Raw genomic sequence first — 17,827 nt, forward strand, 5'->3', positions numbered from 1 at the left:
AAATGTGCCAGTGTCTGGGAAGAGCCAGTTCAAAAGATGTGGGTTCTAGTTCCAACTCTTCCCTTTAATTGGCACAGTGCTTTGCTGAAATGATTTAACCTCTAGAGCAGTGTGGTTCTCAGTTTAGTCACAGGAATGATATGAGGAGTAAGAAGAGAGAACCTATAAGCCCCTCGTGTGGTACTCCACAAATCCCAGCATCCTTACTAGACTGCTTGAAGCTACTTCCAAATAGACTGTCACTTAACCAAGTGAAGCGGGTGGAAATGGTTTGACTGCCTGCTCAGAAGCGGGAGGTGCATGGGCTCTGGGGTCAGTAGTCTCTGTTGATATATGTATCAATAAGCATTAGGGCAACTACTCTGCCCCTAATTTCAGTTGAAAAGAATTACAAAAAGTGGTCATTGGCCATGTGGAGCTGATACATGGAGCTGAGAGAAATTTGTTTTTTTGTTTCTGTTTTGTTTTTGGTTTTTTTTTGGGAGACAGAGTTTAGCTCTTGTCACCCAGGCTGGAGTACAATGGTGTGATCTCGACTCACTGCAACCTCCGCCTCCCAGGTGATGCACCCGCCTGGCCATAATTTCGAGGCCAGACTGGTCTCGAACTCCTGACTTCAGGTGTATACCCGCCTCGGCCTCCCAGAGTGCTGGGATTACAGGCATGAGCCACTGCGCCCAGCCAGAGCTGAGAGAAATGTGAATGACAGTTCTCTACCTTATTTTTGTTTGTTTGTTTTGAGGCATGGTCTCACTGTCACCCAGGCTAGAGTGCAGGCCTGATCCTGGCTCACTGAAGCCTTGGTCTCCTTGGCTGAAGTGATCCTCCCACCTCAGCCTCCCAAGTAGCTGGGACGTCACCACACCTGGCTAATTTTTAAATTTTTTGTAGAGATGGGGTCTCTCTATGTTGCCCAGGCTTTCTGTACTTTTTTTTAAGTGAAGTTGATGCTGGTGGGCTAGGGGAGGCCCCCAAACACCAGTAGGACCTTGACCCCAGCCATGTCCATGCTGTTGACACTATTGCAAGGAGGAATTCAAGGATGAGTCAGAAAATAGTGAAAATATGGAGATTTATTGCAACTATCATGGCACTGGTGGGTGTGTGATTTAGTATGTTAATGAGCTTATAATGAGGATAATGAGGTCCTAGGTGAAACCTAGGTCAAATCCAGCACCATATTGAGTCCACTGGGTCTTAGCCCTGGTTTCTCAGGGTCTTAGCCCCTAGCTTATACAGCTATTTCAACAGTTGCTTTTTGCTAGTCATATGAAACTGCTGCCTAGAATTTTCTGTTCTCTTGCAACCATCCTGTATTATTTCTGTCTCAAGGTCACATGTGATTTTGGTCATCAATACCACTTTTCTTGTGTGTCCATATGTGTGTGACTTTTAAAGGAATTCAGAGCCATATCTTAATTGCTGCTGGCACTGTCTGACTTGGCTGACATCTTGTGTTTGGGAAAGTTTGAGTTCAGTCCCTGCTGGCTAAGGAACAGTGGGGAGGACTGGTGGTGCTGGGTGCTCACTGCATCCACTGTCCTTTGGCTTTTCTCTCCGCAAGGCTGCCAGCTGTTGGTATATCCAGGAGCTTTTAATCTGACCACTGGACCAGCCCACTGGGAGTTGCTTCAGCGAAGCCGGTAAGAAAGGAACCATATATTCAAGCCTCTCGGTATGTCCTCTCTGTGGAAAGATTTCCAGTTGGGTGGACATACCAGCCTTCCTGATGTGGATTCTGTCCCTGACTCAGGATGCCCTTGTATCCAAATGCAGTTGGAAAGGATGAAGCTGTAGGGAGGACTTCTACTGCTGGGCACTTTCTCCTCAGAAGCCACAGTACCAACCTCATGGATTTTGGAAACTGTCCTTTTTTTTTTTTTAGGAGACGGGGTCTTACCGTTGCCCAGGCTGGAGTGCAGTAGTATAATATAATCATAGCTCATGACAGCCTTGAAATCCTGGGCTCAAGAGATCCTCCTGCCTCAGCCTCCTGAGTAGCTGGGACTACAAGCATGTGCCACCATGCCTCGCTAATTTTTTATTTTTTGTAGAGATAGAGCCTCACTCTGTTGACCAAGCTGGTCTCAGTCACCTGGCCTCAAGTGATCTTCCCGGCTCAGCCTCTCAAAGTGCTGGGATTACAGGCGTGAGCCCCAGCCCTGCCGGAACTGTGGTTTTGGCATTTCAATATTCAGTGTGTTAGATGGGTAGTGATTTCATTTTTCTGTGATTAGATGTGGATTGTTCCCTCTTAAGTCAGTTCCAGCAACTTTTACAGAGAAATTGAGACCCACGGAGCTTATGTCTTCAGAACCCCAGCAGCCAATGAAAAGGCAGGGATTAGTTTAGCTTGACCTAGGGAGAGATCTGTGGTCTGTACCCAGCTGATTCTATGCCATTCAGATCAGGATGCTTATCCTACCCCCTCCTTCACACCGTCCTACTAGTCCTGACGGTACTGTGCCAAGAAACTCACTAGAAGCTCTTGTTCTTCTAACCTGTAACTCCAGGGCTTTGCACAAGCATCTTTGGCAGGTCACAGGTGCCTTTCCTTAGTCTTCTAAGGCTGAGGGGTGGTAAAGGGCAAATAGCGTAGGTGGACGTAAGATGGAAGGGAAAATGAGTGTGACTGTGTGTGTGAGTGTGTGTCTGTCTGTAAAGTGCTCTACAGCCCATGAACTGCTGGTCAGAGATAATGGTTTTCTTTAGAATTTTTAAAAGTTGAAGTAATATAAGAAAGTGTACTAATTTTAAGCATATAGGTTGGTGAAGTTTTGTGTGTTCACCTGCCACCAAGATGAACATACAGAACATTTCCGGCCCCCGAGGATGCTCCCTTTTCTGCCCCTTTCTAGTCAATACTCCTCCGTCTGCCTAGAGGTAGCCGCTCTTCTCACTTCTAGAGATGGTGGTAATTTGTAATGGAAAGGAAAGAGCTTTTAGCTGCTTGTGTGGTGGAAGATGGGGGTAGGGGTATAAGATGCCATGAGTATTAATGAAGGTACAGTTTTGTCAAAAGAAAGAAAAGTTTCTGGGATACTGACACGACCCAACATGGGTCCATGAAGTCTAGAGGGCTCCCAGGTGAGGTGGTTTGATGTACCTGGACTGCGAGCTGCCATTTTTGTTCTATTTGAGGTGGTGGGACTGCCACCATGGGCACGGAAGCACCATGCGGCCTGCAAGGTGTATTGCTCTCATGAGGCCACTCCCGTTCTCTCCGGCCACCTTGACTTGCTTTAACCAGAGAAGCTCCTCTCTTATGTTAGCTTACAGCGGGTATCTCAGCAGCGGCACTGTTGACATTTAGGTGTGTAATTCTTTGGGGGCTATCCTGTAGGATGTTTGCAGCATCCCTGGTCTCTACCTACTCGATGTCAGTAGCATCTCCTTAGTCATGACAGTCAGGAAGATCTCCAGACATTGTCAAATTTGGTGGACAACATTGCTCCTTGTTGAGAACCACTGGCTTATGCAGTAAGGTAACTTTAAAGAGAAGGTTCCATGGCTCTGACTTCCTTCTACATCTGAGTTAGCCTGAACTGTCCTATTTTTTAAAAGAAGGATCTATCTACTTGGGTTAGAAAAGTGTCAGATTTATAATGTATGATTTACCTCTTCCCTGTCTGTTGACTACAGGGCTGTTGATAATCAGGTGTATGTGGCCACAGCCTCTCCTGCCCGGGATGACGAAGCCTCCTATGTTGCCTGGGGACACAGCACCGTGGTGAACCCTTGGTGAGTGAGGCTAAGTGAGAACAGGCTCAATCGGAGCTTCAGAGGTGGCTCGTTGGCAGATGGGTGTTCCGGTTCCTGACAGCCAGGCGCCCACCTCTCACTCCCATTTCCCCGCATATCCTGCCAGCGTTCTGTCTGTCTCTGTGAGGAGCTTCCACTTGAAAACCGTGTGGAAAGGAATCACCCTGCTCTCATGATCAAGCACTTGGCCTCAGCCCTCTCCTGAGCTTCTGGTGACCTCCATTGTCGGTCATACTTGGATCCCATGGGGAAGCAAGGCAGCAGTGACAGGCAGGTTGTAGTAAGAGACTGACATTTTTGGTTAAAATTTAAGTTGGCTGGCTAGTCCCAGGGTAGGAATGAGTTACAGAGGGAGGACTTTGCTCCCAGTATAATGGCCAGAGGAGCAGTAAGGATGGGTTCAGTAAGTGAAACTATGACCCTCTCCCCTACAAAAGGGTGAAGCATTTGATTCCTCAGTGGAGCCAGCACGTAAGCCTGCCCAGACACAGGTACAGACATACGCTCATACGCATTCCTTACGGTCTACATTTGTACAGTTTACAGCGTGCTTTCACACACATGGTCTCAACTTGAACTCCCGGGAACTTGTTCTTATTAAGCCCAGTTTATAGCTGGTAGAATTACAGAGATGAAGTGGCTAGAAATAGTGTTTGAATCCAGGACATCTGCCTTCAGAACTTGGATGTGTTCCGCACTAGTTCTCTGTTCGAAAGCACGCACACACACTGGTATGTGTGTCTACATTTCCGGATGAGTATACCAGTAACAAGACTGAGAAGAGTGAAATGTTGCTGTGGGGTTTCTGAGGGCTTCTCTCTTCTGCCTTTATAGGTAGGGCTCAGCTCAATGTGTGTGGTGGGGAGGCCTTGGAAGTATGACTTGTGTGAGATTCCAGTTGGCCTCCTGCACATTAGGCTTGAGGAGGGGCATTGAAGGACTTAAGTTACCTTGAAAATTTTCTTGAACTTGCATCAAGTTCCACTGTCCAGAGATCTTTGAAGGCCAGGGCAAATGGGGAAGAATCAGAAAATAATTCAGTTACATGTCATAAATGGTGGTGCTTGTAGCTCATCTGTGCCAAAAGTCTGTTTGTGGCTATCTGGTAAACAGAATCAGTTGTTATGTCAGATTATTTTGGAGAAGCTTCATTTCTCTAGATAAGGGTTTGAACCCTTGCTCTGGGCCAAGAGACTAAGCACTGAAGCCAGTTTCTTTCTTTCTTTCTTTCTTTCTTTTTTGTTTTGAGATGGAGTTTCACTCTGTCGCCCAGGCTGGAGCGCAGTGGTGCAATCTCAGCTCACTGCTGCAACCTCTGCCTCCCGGGTTCGAGCCATTCTCCTGCCTCAGCCTCCGAGTAGCTGAGATTACAGGTGCACACCACCATGCCCAGCTAATTTTTGTATTTTTAGTACTGATGGAGTCTCGCTTTGTTGGCCAGGCTGGTCTCGAACTCCTGACCTCAAGCGATCCACCCACCTTGGCTTCCCAAAGTGCTGGGGTTATAGGCGTGAGCCACCGCACCCTTCCTGGAGACAGTTTTACAGGTCAGCCTTACCCTGGATTTATGAAGGAGGGTGGCTGTTCCCTAGTGCAGGGCTCCTGCCAGTGCGAGGTTACCCTCCATCCCCCACACCACTTCTACCCAGTCTTCAGAGGTTGAACTCTTTTCCCTCAAATCTGAACTGAAGCCCATTAACACAGGGGTTCAGGCATCACAGCCACCAGGGCACAGACCCCAGCAGATCTGGGGCCCTGCGTAGGCCCAGCTTCATCACGCTCACGTAGGGTAGCAGCCCAGGCAGGTATGAAGACAGGTCTGGACTGCCCTTGTAAAGGGGTCCACTGAATTGCACTCATGAGGGCATGAGATGGAGCTTCCTGTTGGTTGTAGGTAGCTCTATTCCCAGATCTTTATAATCATCAGATAACCACCATCTCCTAGTGGTTTGCAGTTTATGAAACATGATCCACAATTTTATCACTAAGCCCTCACAGAGCTTATTTCCACTTTATAGATTAGGAAATGGAGATTTAAAATACCTTGCCATAAAGTCACAGAGTTACCTAAATGATAGGACAGAAATCTGTACCACTACCTTCTTGTTTTCAATCTCATGCTTTTCCCTTTGGCCTGTGAGCTTGGGAGGATAAAACAGACCTTGAGTATCACCAAACATCAGTGAATCCACTCATTCTCTTCTGCATCTTTTTCAGGGGGGAGGTCCTAGCCAAAGCTGGCACAGAAGAAGCCATCGTGTATTCAGACATAGGTAAGATTTTCCCAGATATGGTTTAGGTCTCTGATGTCCCCATTGTTCTGAGGCCAGACTCCATAGCTGGGAAGTCCCTGTCGTTTGTAGGGGTTCCTTTATGCCCCTCCTCATTGATCTCTGAGGATATTCTAGGGTCTGGTTCTCTGGCCAAGCCCTGGGGAGTATATCAGCTTGAGTTTTCTTGGTTTGGTTTGAAAGGATGCCAGGCCATCTGTGCACCTAGATAAGACCTATGTTACTAAGTTACTTACTAAGACTCTGGTGGTTTATACAGTGTGGGGAAGAAATCCCCTTGGTTAGTGAGGAGTTGCAAATTATTAATAGTGTACTTTCCTGTTTTTTGCAGACCTGAAGAAGCTGGCTGAAATACGGCAGCAAATGCCCGTTTTTAGACAGAAGCGATCAGACCTCTATGCTGTGGAGATGAAAAAGCCCTAAAGTTTATGTTTCTAATGTGTCACAGAACAGGAAGATACGATTCTACAGCATAATCAACTCCCTATTAAATTCTTTCATGAAGGTTTTTGTTTTTGTTTTTAAACTCAGCCTGGTCCTTCCTAGGTTCTCTATGACAAAGCCTCATTATGCTGACATTTTCCACACCACATTAAATCGTTAAGAAGGATGTAGCCTAGAGCCCGAGAGCAGAAACCTGGGCTGGTTCTGAAGCTTCTTCCGTACTTAAGTTGCCTCCAAGCAGTTTGTGAAAGTATCAGATCTTGGTATCCTGGTGATTGAGTCACCTAATATAAATATATTTATGTCATGAACCTCTTATCCCATTGCTGGAGTTGGAATCTTCATCATGTAGAAAACGTGGTCTGGTGCTATTCTTTTCCAAGCAGTATCTTGAAGTTCCATTTTTGGTTCATGAGGAGCTACAGGACGCAAGGTGACACATCTTTGGTGTTTGCCAGAGAAGTTGGCAGCCCCACGCCTCTTACCAGCCTTTGGGCTCTTCAAATTTAAAAAGGAGCTGCTCATCCAACCCCAGGCCCTCTGGGTCTTGGAGGAAGGACTGGGTCAACAAAGAGCCCCATGGGAGAATGGCAGTGGTGCCATTAGTGAAGGCAATTTAGTATGAATCTCTGCAAAAGATTTTTTTGATAGCGTTGAGTGTCCGAAAGTTCCATTATTTTTCTTTTTTCTTTTTCCCCAGTAACACTTTCTAGCTCCACAGATAAACAATCACTGAACCTAGTAGTTCTTAGACAGTCTGGTTTGAGAATCCTTTTGTGGTTAAAAATTAGGGACTGAGCCAGGCGCAGTAGCATGTGCCTGTAGTCCTAGCTACATTGGAGGCTGAGGCAGGAGGATCCCTTGAGTCCACAAGTTTGAGGTCAGCCAGAGACTGACTCTCTCTCTGTCTGTCTCTGTCTGTGTCTCCCTCTCTCTATATAAATATATGGAAATATATATATACACACTTCTGGAAAACAACACTGTGTACTGAGAACAAGAGAAAGACAAATGCCTTTTTTTTTTTTTTTTTGAGACGGAGTCTCGCTCTGTCACCCAGGCTGGAGTGCAGTGGCCAGATCTCAGCTCACTGCAAGCTCCACCTCCCGGGTTTACGCCATTCTCCTGCCTCAGCCTCCCGAGTAGCTGGGACTACAGGCGCCCGCCACCTCGCCCGGCTAGTTTGTATTTTTTTAGTAGAGACGGGGTTTCACCGGGTTAGCCAGGATGGTCTCGATCTCCTGACCTCATGATCCACCCGTCTCGGCCTCCCAAAGTGCTGGGATTACAGGCTTGAGCCGCCGCGCCCGGCAGACAAATGACTTTTTAAAATTAAGTTTTAAATTTACAATTGATGCATAATTTTACTTTAAAAAAATAAGTGTGCAATTTGGTAAACTTTGACATATACAGCTGTAAACCACTCCAATCAAGATAACATATTTACCACACCCAAAAGTTTCCATGTGCTCTATTATAATCCCTCTGGCTAGTCCTCTGTCAATCACTGATAAATTTTATTACTATAGATTAGCTTGCATTTTCTAAAATTATATAAAAATGAAATCATGCCATTTGTGCTTTTTCTGTCTTCTCTCAAAATTCTTTCACTCAAAATTACATACTCTGTATGTCTTCTTTCACTCAAAATTACTTTCACTCAAAATTACTTCTCATTTTTAGACAGAATGAATCAGACCTCAAAATTACTTGGAGATTCATCTGGTGTGTGCATTAGTAATTCATAATTCATTCCTTTTTTATTGCTGAGTAGTACACAATTTGTTTATCCATTTACCTGCTGTTGGAGATTTGGGCTATTTCCAGATTTTGGCTGTTGCAAAAAAGCAACCTCACAGATCCTTTTAAAGGTGCTTTCAGGTAACCCTAGACTATAGTACCACTGCTCTCTATCCTAGCAGGCACACTGAAATAGTTAAACCTTGCAATAGTGTGAAATCATTTTCTTTTTAAACAATGTAGTTCCTTATTTTTACATATTTTACTCTAGTCTCATGACCGATTACATTTTCTTTTTTAAATAGAAAGTCTTACTGTAAAGCCCACATCTGTATAAAAAAATGAAAGGTCTGGTTGATGTGGATGTGTGGAACCCAGGAACCCTCTCTTGGATTTTCTCTTACTCCCCAAAAAACTTCCTTTCCTCCAAAGAGCTGCTCAGAAGTTTGAAAACCAGTGGACAAGCCATCCTAACTGTTTTGATGCTACAGAAGCAAAGACGCTGTACAGAGATGTGGCATTCCTGTAACAGGTAAGGCAGGTGGATGCTAAAACTCCTTTTTTTTTTTGAGACAGAGTCACGCTGTTGCCCAGGCTGGAGTGCAGTGGCATGATCTCGGTTCACTGCAACCTCTACCTCCTGGGTTCAAGCAATTCTCAGGCCTCAGCCTCCTGAGTAGCTGAGACTACAGGCATGTGCCACCATGCCTGGCTAATTTTTGTGTTTTTAGTAGAGATGGGGTTTCACGATGTTGGCCAGGCTAGTCTTGAACTCCTGACCTCAAGTGATCCACCTGCCTTAGCCTCCCAAAATGCTAGGATTACAGGCGTGAGCCACTGCGCCCGGCCTAATTTTTGTATTTTTAGTAGAAATGGGGTTTCACCATGTTGGCCAGTCTGATCTTGAACTCCTGGCCTCAAGTTATCCACCAGCCTCGGCCTCCCAAAGTGTTGGGATTACAGGCGTGAGCCACGGCACCCAGCCTTTTGTTTTTATGTATTTCATTAAATGAATTGTCCTTTTAGTGGCATATCAGGTGATCTTGCCTTCTGGTACTCTTGAAAAATATGAAAAGAAACAAATGATGTAGGCATCTCCTGTAATTAGTATGTAGCATTTTATTCTTAGAAAATGTGTGGTACCCTGGCCCTGGATTTTACCTTTTTGCAAAGTGATATCTGAATAAAATGAACACTAGATTCCCACTTGGAGTGGAAGAACATTGCAATTGAGGCCATGGATAAGTTTTAACTGCCACACCCCTGTACTCTGGGACTTTCTAATGAATTAGACGATGTTTTATTTTTGTTTTTGCATAACATTTTGAAGTCTGCTATCACAAGTTGTGAACCAGTATCTCTTGCAGTTTAGGTAAAAGGCAGAACATTTAATGACTTCACATTTAAGTGAATTCCTCACAGGGATGATGACCTCTGCTGAAACAGGCCAGGATGTGCAGTTTGTGGTGACAGTTCTACTTGACTTTGACCTAGCTGTCTGAAGCTGAGAGCTCATAGATAATGAGTGCTGCATTGGTTGCAAATGAATAAACAAATAACATTATGGGGTTTTAAATGACCAAGGAGTAGATTGTGACATCGACTGGGTATTTAGGGAAGGACTCCTTCCTGATACCAAAAGTTAGGTCTGTGCAAAGTATACCAAGTGAAAAAAAAGTTCAGACAAGAGTTTAGGTTTCAACATAAATGTTGTTCATTTGATTATGAATCAACTGTGAAGTAAATCATTGAACAAGAAGCACTATCTACTATCTACTGTTGGCACTGGTTTTAAGTCTTTTGTGCTACTTTTTAGGCATTGCTGTGTAAGTTTTGGTGGCGCGTGGGTACAGTGAAGCCAGGAGGGATAAAAAGGGAAATGACGCGTGTGCTACAGGCTAAGTAGGGGCTCTTCCTTATGCCTCCTAACCACCTGTGTGACAGTTTCACATTTCCTATCAAATGACCTTCATTCATTTCCACTTGCGAATGAAGTTTGGAGACTAAGAAAAAGCCAGCTGTTTGAAGAGAAAGCACTTTAGGATAAAATGGTCTTGTTAAAATCACCCATTAATAAGTTCAGCCCCTGATGTACAAATAACCAAAACACATACATACAAAGATAGTGCTTCTTGTTCAATGATTTACTTCACAGTTGATTCATAATCAAATGAACAAGAATCTGCAAGAATAGAACATGGAGGGCAGGCTCCAGGAATTCCAAATGTCATCCTAGCTCTTCCTGAAGCATATTGAATCCTCCAAGTATACCCCGTTGTGCTAACTAGGCTTTAAGTCTTTTGTCTGTAGATTCATTCTCAAAGTTTCTCCCTCAGAACAAAGAGCCTGCCATCCTCTAAACTACTCTGATTTTTTTCACCAAATTTCTTGGTTTCTTTCACTTGCTTTTCAGACCCCGCAGCCAGATTCTGCCCTCATCTTTCCAATGACACTCTTGTGGCAGATTATACTAAAGACCAATTTGTAGACCTGTCCACGTGGCCTCTCTCAAACTCAACACCATGGATGTGACGTTGTTCATACTGCCTCTCTGACCACTTAACATCGTCCCTTAGATGTCAAAGGTCCTTATATTAATAGTTTTAGCTCCTTTACATTTTACATTTTGTCCTGAGTCATCTCAGCTACATGCATGGTCTTAAATATATGCTAATTCTCATTCACATAGCTCTCCTGCTGGCTTTTCCCCACTCGTTTAAGAACAACTTCACTTTGCTGGACTCCACCTTGCGTGTCTCATTTTCCGCTCACGCTCATGCTGGGCCTTTACTTAGATTTGTTGTGGTTGTTTCCCCACAATCTGGAAAGCTCCTTACCTAAATCCTATTTATTCCTTAATGCTTAGCACAATGTATTACTCTTGTTTGCATGACACATTGTACTTCTGTTTTAGAGACTACCTTCCTCTGAAGCATATGGCAGGTTCATTTACTATCCAGCCCACCACAACTCAGTTTTTGAGCTCCTCTGTGTTCATCTTTTTATGGCTAACCCTCACCGTCATGAGTGCTTAGTAAATGTTGAGTCGGAATGAATTTATTCCTACAGGTTGCACTTGTTCTCTCGCCAAGTTTTCTGGCCAAATAATTCTGGAATGATTTCCTTACCTTAAGGGAGTCTGATCTGGGAAGAACCTGGGACGTGATGTAACTTCATATGCTGTAGAGCTGAATATTCATTTACTTAAGATCTTAGCTCCGTTAGAAAGCAGTGTTGATTCAGAGGCCAGGCACGGTGACTCACACCTGTAATCCCAGCACTTTGGGAGGTCGAGACGGGCAGATCACTTAAGGTCAGGAGTTCGAGACCAGCCTGGCCAACATGGCAAAACCCCATCTCTACTAAAAATACAAAAATTAGCCAGGTGTGGTGGCGCGTGCCTGTAATCCCAGCTACTCAGGAGGGCAAGGCAGGCGGAGGTTACAGTGAGCCAAGATCACACCACTGTACTCCAGCCTGACCAACAGAGTTAAACTGTGTCTCAAAAAAAAAAAAAAAAAAAAAAAAAAAAAAGCAGTGTTGATTTAGAGCTAAGGTCACCTGATGCTCAGGCCAGTAATATTTCTCCCTGCACCATGCTCTTGTCCACAGCAGACACTGTAATGCTCTACACTGGCGAAAAACTAAGCTTGAGATGCATAAAAGAACACATAGAGATGGGAGGTCAGTTCTCCATACATTTTGTGAGTAGAGGCGTTGGTGTTTTGTTCCAAACTGTCCAATCGCGAATGTTCGTACAATGACCGCTTTGGAAGATTTAGACTGTCTTCCTCTGGAGCATAGGACGGGTTTGTTTACTATCCAATACATTTAAAAAAGTGTTTCCCTCTGAGGCAAAACTCAGGCCAGTTTGCTTGTGGCCTCATTAGATGTGGGCTGTGGCGCAAACCCACTGCATGTGCAGTGTCTACCTAGATCACTCCATGTCGCTCCCATGGGATCTGGGGCTCAAGCTCATGTTGCATGCTGTGTTCTAAATAATTAAGTCTATTGTCTGACCCAGGAGTCTCATGTCTTCTGCCAGCGTTCAGGAAACCGAGTTTTCAAGAAGGGCAAAATCTTAGGCCTTTTACAGCTGACACAGAGCAATATTGAGAAATCAAATCAGGTAAAAGTTATTTAATACAGCAGTTCATAATTTAGGCCACGGATCATCTCTGCAGAGAATCCTACCATGCTGCATTCTTGCTTTAAACCTTTCACCCTCTAGAACGATGCCCAAGAGCCAATGTTAGTCATGTCTTCCTGTATTTGCTCTAGGTAAGCTGTTTCAAAGCCTTCCAGGACAACTTTTGCACAGTCACGTTTATCTTTAAGCACCAACAAAAGAAATGGAGAAATTTGAGCCGTGTGTCCTGGGCTCTGAAAGGCAGCAATCATCTTAGCCCCTAGCATAGGCCATGTTCAGCTTCCTCGCCTTGGCCAGGTACCACAGCTACTTCTACCCCAGTGATCAGCAGGCCCTCCAGCATGAAGACCTTTGAGAAGGACCTAAGACTACTATAGCTCTCAGCTCCTAATATGATTTGTACACTATCACCTTGAAGTAAATCAGACTAGTTATTTTCATGCTAAGAGTTTGAAAACAGTGCCTTCTTTTTGATGCCTCTTGTAGGGTATTGGCAGAGGGATCTCAATTTTTACTTTATACCTGAAGGGCAGCTTTTTGGTCTGATAATTATAGTGTAATCATTCATATTTTAAATCACAAATACCCCTACCTCTTGATGCAAACTTCAGTCTGTGGCGTGAGTGTACATTTACTGCCTAAACCACCTTTGGCCAAAATTTATATGTATATGAAGTCATTCTACTTTAGCACACTCAAAGGAATTCCTTTAAACCATTTATCTGCTTGTACACAATAGCCAAAGGAATAGTCCTTTCTATGGCTGATGTAATAAACTATCACAAATTTAGTGGCTGAAAAAAAGTTATTCTCTTACACTTTTGGAGTCCAAATTCATGGGGCCAAATGAAGGTGCTGGTAGAGCTGTGCTCTGCTCTAGGCCAGGATCCGTTTCTTGCCTTTTCCAGTTTCTGGTAGTTGCCAACATTATTTGGCTTGTGGCCACATCACTTTAGGCTCTGCCTCTGTGGCAACACTGCCACTTCCTCTTCTGTCTGAAACCTTCCTCTTATGTAGACATTTGTGACTGCATTTTAAGGTCACCAGATCATGCAAGATAATCTCCCCTTCTCAAGACCCTTCATCACATCCACAAAGCCCATTTTTTGCCAACTAAAGTAACATTCACACGTTGCAGGGATAAGGATGTGGCTATCTTTTGGGGAATCATTACTCATCCGATCAGCGTGGTAAAGCTTGCAAGTAAATTAAAATTTTGTCACTTTGTTCACAAATCAATTTAGCAGAAGATGGGAATAGGACTAATTATAACCCGTATCCCCACAACAACTCCTAAGTTATTTCCTTATAAATACAAATCCCATACAGGACAGTCTTGGGTAATTATTATTCTATACTCATAAGTTTCCTGGTTTGGTTAGATTATATTGTCCTCCTGTTTATAGTCTTACGATAACAATTAGTTGACTTCTACAGGTCCAAACTGCTATTTAAACTGCAATTTGAGTTCCCAGAGGGCAGAAAGTTCTGTTTGAATTGTTTTACAGCCAAAGTTGCTTTTTATTGTTTTGGGATGTATTCTCCACTTACACCACAATTTTCAAGGATGATTATTTCAGGTATGCCTTCTGAGACTCCATGTGGTTGACAACTATGATCAATACCACTGGTGAAACCAGATTCGAAATAAACTTATCTGCAGGGTCCATGTCTGATTGGCAACCTTCCAGGCTGCTGTGCATGTATGGGTAAGGTAGAGGCAAAGAATGAAGTAAGTTGGCTCTACCAGCTCTCTGTGGAGCCTTGTTTCACAGTAGGAAGGGTGGATGCTCTCGAGAAACTCCACCATTCATACCAACAAACTTATTTTGCTTCATATACTAACATTTCCAGTATATTCCTGTTTTCAAAGTTATTTTGAGTTGACAAGAGATTCACTGTGAATTTACCCAATAGCATAATAAATGAATAAACTACCTTTCTTTTTTTTGTTTTTTGAGACAGAGTCTCACTCTGTCACCTAGGCTGGAGTGCAGTGGCGCGGTCTCGGCTCACTGCAACCTCCGCCTCCCAGGTTCAAGTGATTCTTCTGCCTCAGCCTCCTGAGTAGCTGGGACCACAGGCGCCCGCCACCACACCCGGCTAATTTTTTGTATTTTTAGTAGAGACGGGATTTCACTGTGTTAGTCAGGATGGTCTTGATCTCCTGACCTCGTGATCCACCCACCTCAGCCTGCCAAAGTGCTGGGATTACAGGCGTGAGCCACTGTGCCCAGCCTAAACTACCTATCTATTTAAATAATAGATAGAAGAGCTTGAATGTCATATTTATTTGGTGAATTTACATGTGAGGTCATTTACAAAAGAAAGATACAGACAGATGCAGCTTTCAGTGCGTTTCAAATATTTTCACAACAGGCAATAGTCCATGAGAATTTGGAATGACAGTATAGAATGGCACATGCTTCAGTTTCCTTTGTGTTTCTCTACCCAACCCCAAGGTGAAAGAAGGGAGAAGAGTAGAAGAAAATGTCAGTGTTAATGTAAATACAGCCATGCAAATAAAAACTTTTTTAAAGTCAGAGATCATCCAGAGATGTAGAACATTTCTGTATTCGGGGCCTATCAGAAGGTGCATAATTTAAAAACAAAATGCAGAGGTCTCAAACTTTCCATCATCCAAATCATCTTGAATTATAATAACCGCACCAACTAATTAGTGGTCTCCCCAATATTTTCCAAAGATTGACTTTGAAAGGGAGTCATTTCTAATAGTTTCTTAAAAAGATAGCATTTGTAGACAAATCTTTTTGGTTTCAACAGAATTAAGCACCCTTAAGGGGTGTAAAAATGCTCCTTTACTCCCAACAGTGTAAACCATAATTATAATTCCTTCTTAAATAAACCTCTCCCCATCCTGAGTATTTCAAAACAAAAGACCACTGAAGAACACAACCCTTCCCTCACCAGAAAAATCTAGCATATAAGCAAAAGGATGGTCTATAAAAGTGGAAATTGGAAATAAATCTTAAAGTGATTTCTAAGTAAGGAGGCAGAGTAAAGATAAAACACTGCTACCAGTATCCCTAGTGAAGACCTGGACCTGGGTGGGTAGTTAGTCCTTAGAGATGAAGGTTAGCTCACTACAAAAAAAGCACTCTACATGTCCTCAGCATCTTCAAAAATAAGTGGCTCAAAATTCCTTAAGCACATGTAGCCATAGTTAAAGCACTAAACTTGTTATTTCAGGAAATACTATGCTCTGGCTCCAAGTCTTACATCCTTTTTGACCCTTTAGCTACATTTTCTTCACTAGAAATTTTAAGCTATTTCAATACTCCCATATATCACACTTACTCTACCTTTATTTGGGTTATACATACAAGCAATCTGCACTTTGATTTTTTAAAAGTTCTAAAATTTTTTAAAGAGATGGGGTCTCACTATATTGCCCAGGGTGGAGTGCAGTGGCTATTCGCAGGTGCAATCACCATGGCACATTACAGCCTTGAGCTTCTGGTCTCAAGCCTCTTGCCTCAGCCTCCCAAGTAGTTGAGACTATAAATAGTATATACAATGCCACTGTACCCTCTATCCTACGCTTTTAAAAGCACACCATTAAATAGTACTAATTATTATAGAAAATAGTTACAGACAATTATAAACACACTTCTGTTTCATCTTACCTCTTTGTCTGGTCCACTCCCCCATCAATACTCAGTCTTCCAGCATATATATCAATTAGAATATTTTGCATCTGCATAATTTACTGTAAGAAAATCTGCTGTTGTGGACTTTAAGAAGAATGCACATTATCCATTAGAGTAGAAAGGGGCCAAGAGGATTAGTAAGTGCCACCAAGTTTCTAAAACTCTGCAGAATCAGAGGCATTGTGCATGCTGACAATGGTTTAAAGGGTCTCTCAATTTTACTTTAATCCCCCATTGAACCTTTGTTTCTTTCAAAAAATCAACTGAAAGCGGTTAATTGAATATAAATCTATTTTACAGCATTTACTATGTTAATTTAAAAATCAACATGCTGTAAAATACTTACATACATTATTCACACATATATATAAAGACGAAATCATCCAGAACATAATCAACTCCCAACCCCCATTAAAAAAAAAAAATCAACAAATCAGTTTTTATTTGCATGGCCAATTATCATTTGTACTCTTTGCAACTTTATTTAAATATCCCTTTAACATGTTCTAATCTTTTGTTGCACAGGGAATAAAAGCTGCAAGACTGCAAACTTCCTTCAACAGCCACACCCACAACACCTAGACATGAAACAGATGTAACAAATAACACCACCACAAACAGAAACACTAATTTCCACCATTCAACACAGTTCATGACAGTGTCTTTAGGGTTCAGTTGAAGAGGGGGTAAACTTTTAAAAAGAGGGTCAGTCTGCTTTCCCCCTATTTTATAATGTTGGTGGTTTTAATCCGTATTTCTTTGCAACTTCTGTCTGGGCATGGGCAGCATCACAAAGTGAATACAGATGGGCCATCTCCATTTCCGATTTGGCCAGGTTAATAGCTTTGTTGAACATGTCAATGGCTTTCTCCATGTTTCCTCTAAAAGAACAAAATTTTTAAGTCTCAGATTCAACAAGCACTTCACAATATTCAATGAAGGTTGTAAGTGATGATACATGAAGTCTCACCACTGAGTTTCTACTATGATTCTGGTAAAATGCTTCTTTTATAATAAACAAGAGTACCTACCACATTGAGAGCACTCAACGAATGTTAACTACTATTACAAATATTATGTGTTTACATTATATCTCTTGTATTCTGTGTTTACTGATAAGAACAGTGAGACTACGGAAATTAATTGGCTTATCTAAAAATCACAATTCCGTCTGGTTCCTAAATTCTGCATGTTTCTACCATTAACATGAGACTCCTTTGGAAAGCAGTAACATAATCTCAGGACACTAATGACGTGCAAAGGCCTCACCTTCACAGACTGATGTAGCCCCCTCTCTTTCCGCTTCATCTCTTACCAGCACGTCCCCAACCCCATGCACCTCTACTCTTCAGGCAGTCTATGTGAGTTCCTTGACGTACTGCACACTCATACCTACATACAATACTCAGATTTATGGCCTCTGCCTGATTCTGGTCAAATCCACAGCTATCTAAGGACCGTTTTAAGTAACTAGTATTAGCTACATCTATATGCAATCCTACAAAGAATATTAAGTCCCTACTATACACACACACACACACACACACACACACACACACACCTACCTGCATATATAGTTTAACTGGCATACATGTTAGTAAGGTACATTTTACTGGCGTATGTGCCAGCTAGACTCTATAGTAAGAAGTACCACTAGGGTGACTATATTTAATCCCCTATTACAATATATGGCAACGTGATAGACTTATTTTTAAAAAAACTTTTTTCAAGATTTCATGTTCTGGCATTAGGCCAACAGCAAGCAGATC

At 42.8% G+C, this 17,827-nt stretch overlaps 2 protein-coding genes across 2 annotated transcripts in view; one reads left to right on the forward strand and one right to left on the reverse strand.

Annotated features, from left to right (window-relative positions):
* TBC1D23 (TBC1 domain family member 23) overlaps positions 1–6,806 on the forward strand; it is a 93,766-nt gene extending 86,960 nt beyond the window's left edge. The window contains exons 25-28 of the mRNA XM_025375630.1: positions 1,565–1,643; positions 3,643–3,741; positions 5,980–6,035; positions 6,385–6,806. Of these exons, the coding sequence (XP_025231415.1) occupies positions 1,565–1,643; positions 3,643–3,741; positions 5,980–6,035; positions 6,385–6,476 (326 nt within the window). The 3' untranslated portion in view covers positions 6,477–6,806. The remainder of the gene's footprint in view (positions 1–1,564; positions 1,644–3,642; positions 3,742–5,979; positions 6,036–6,384) is intronic.
* Positions 6,807–14,663: 7,857 nt separating this feature from the next.
* The window catches only part of TOMM70 (translocase of outer mitochondrial membrane 70), a 39,644-nt gene continuing 36,480 nt past the window's right edge, over positions 14,664–17,827 (reverse strand). The window contains exon 12 of the mRNA XM_025375487.1: positions 14,664–16,939. Within this exon, the coding sequence (XP_025231272.1) occupies positions 16,786–16,939 (154 nt within the window). The 3' untranslated portion in view covers positions 14,664–16,785. The remainder of the gene's footprint in view (positions 16,940–17,827) is intronic.

The sequence above is a fragment of the Theropithecus gelada genome, chromosome 2, assembly GCF_003255815.1.
Source record: "Theropithecus gelada isolate Dixy chromosome 2, Tgel_1.0, whole genome shotgun sequence".
Lineage (NCBI taxonomy): Eukaryota > Metazoa > Chordata > Mammalia > Primates > Cercopithecidae > Theropithecus > Theropithecus gelada.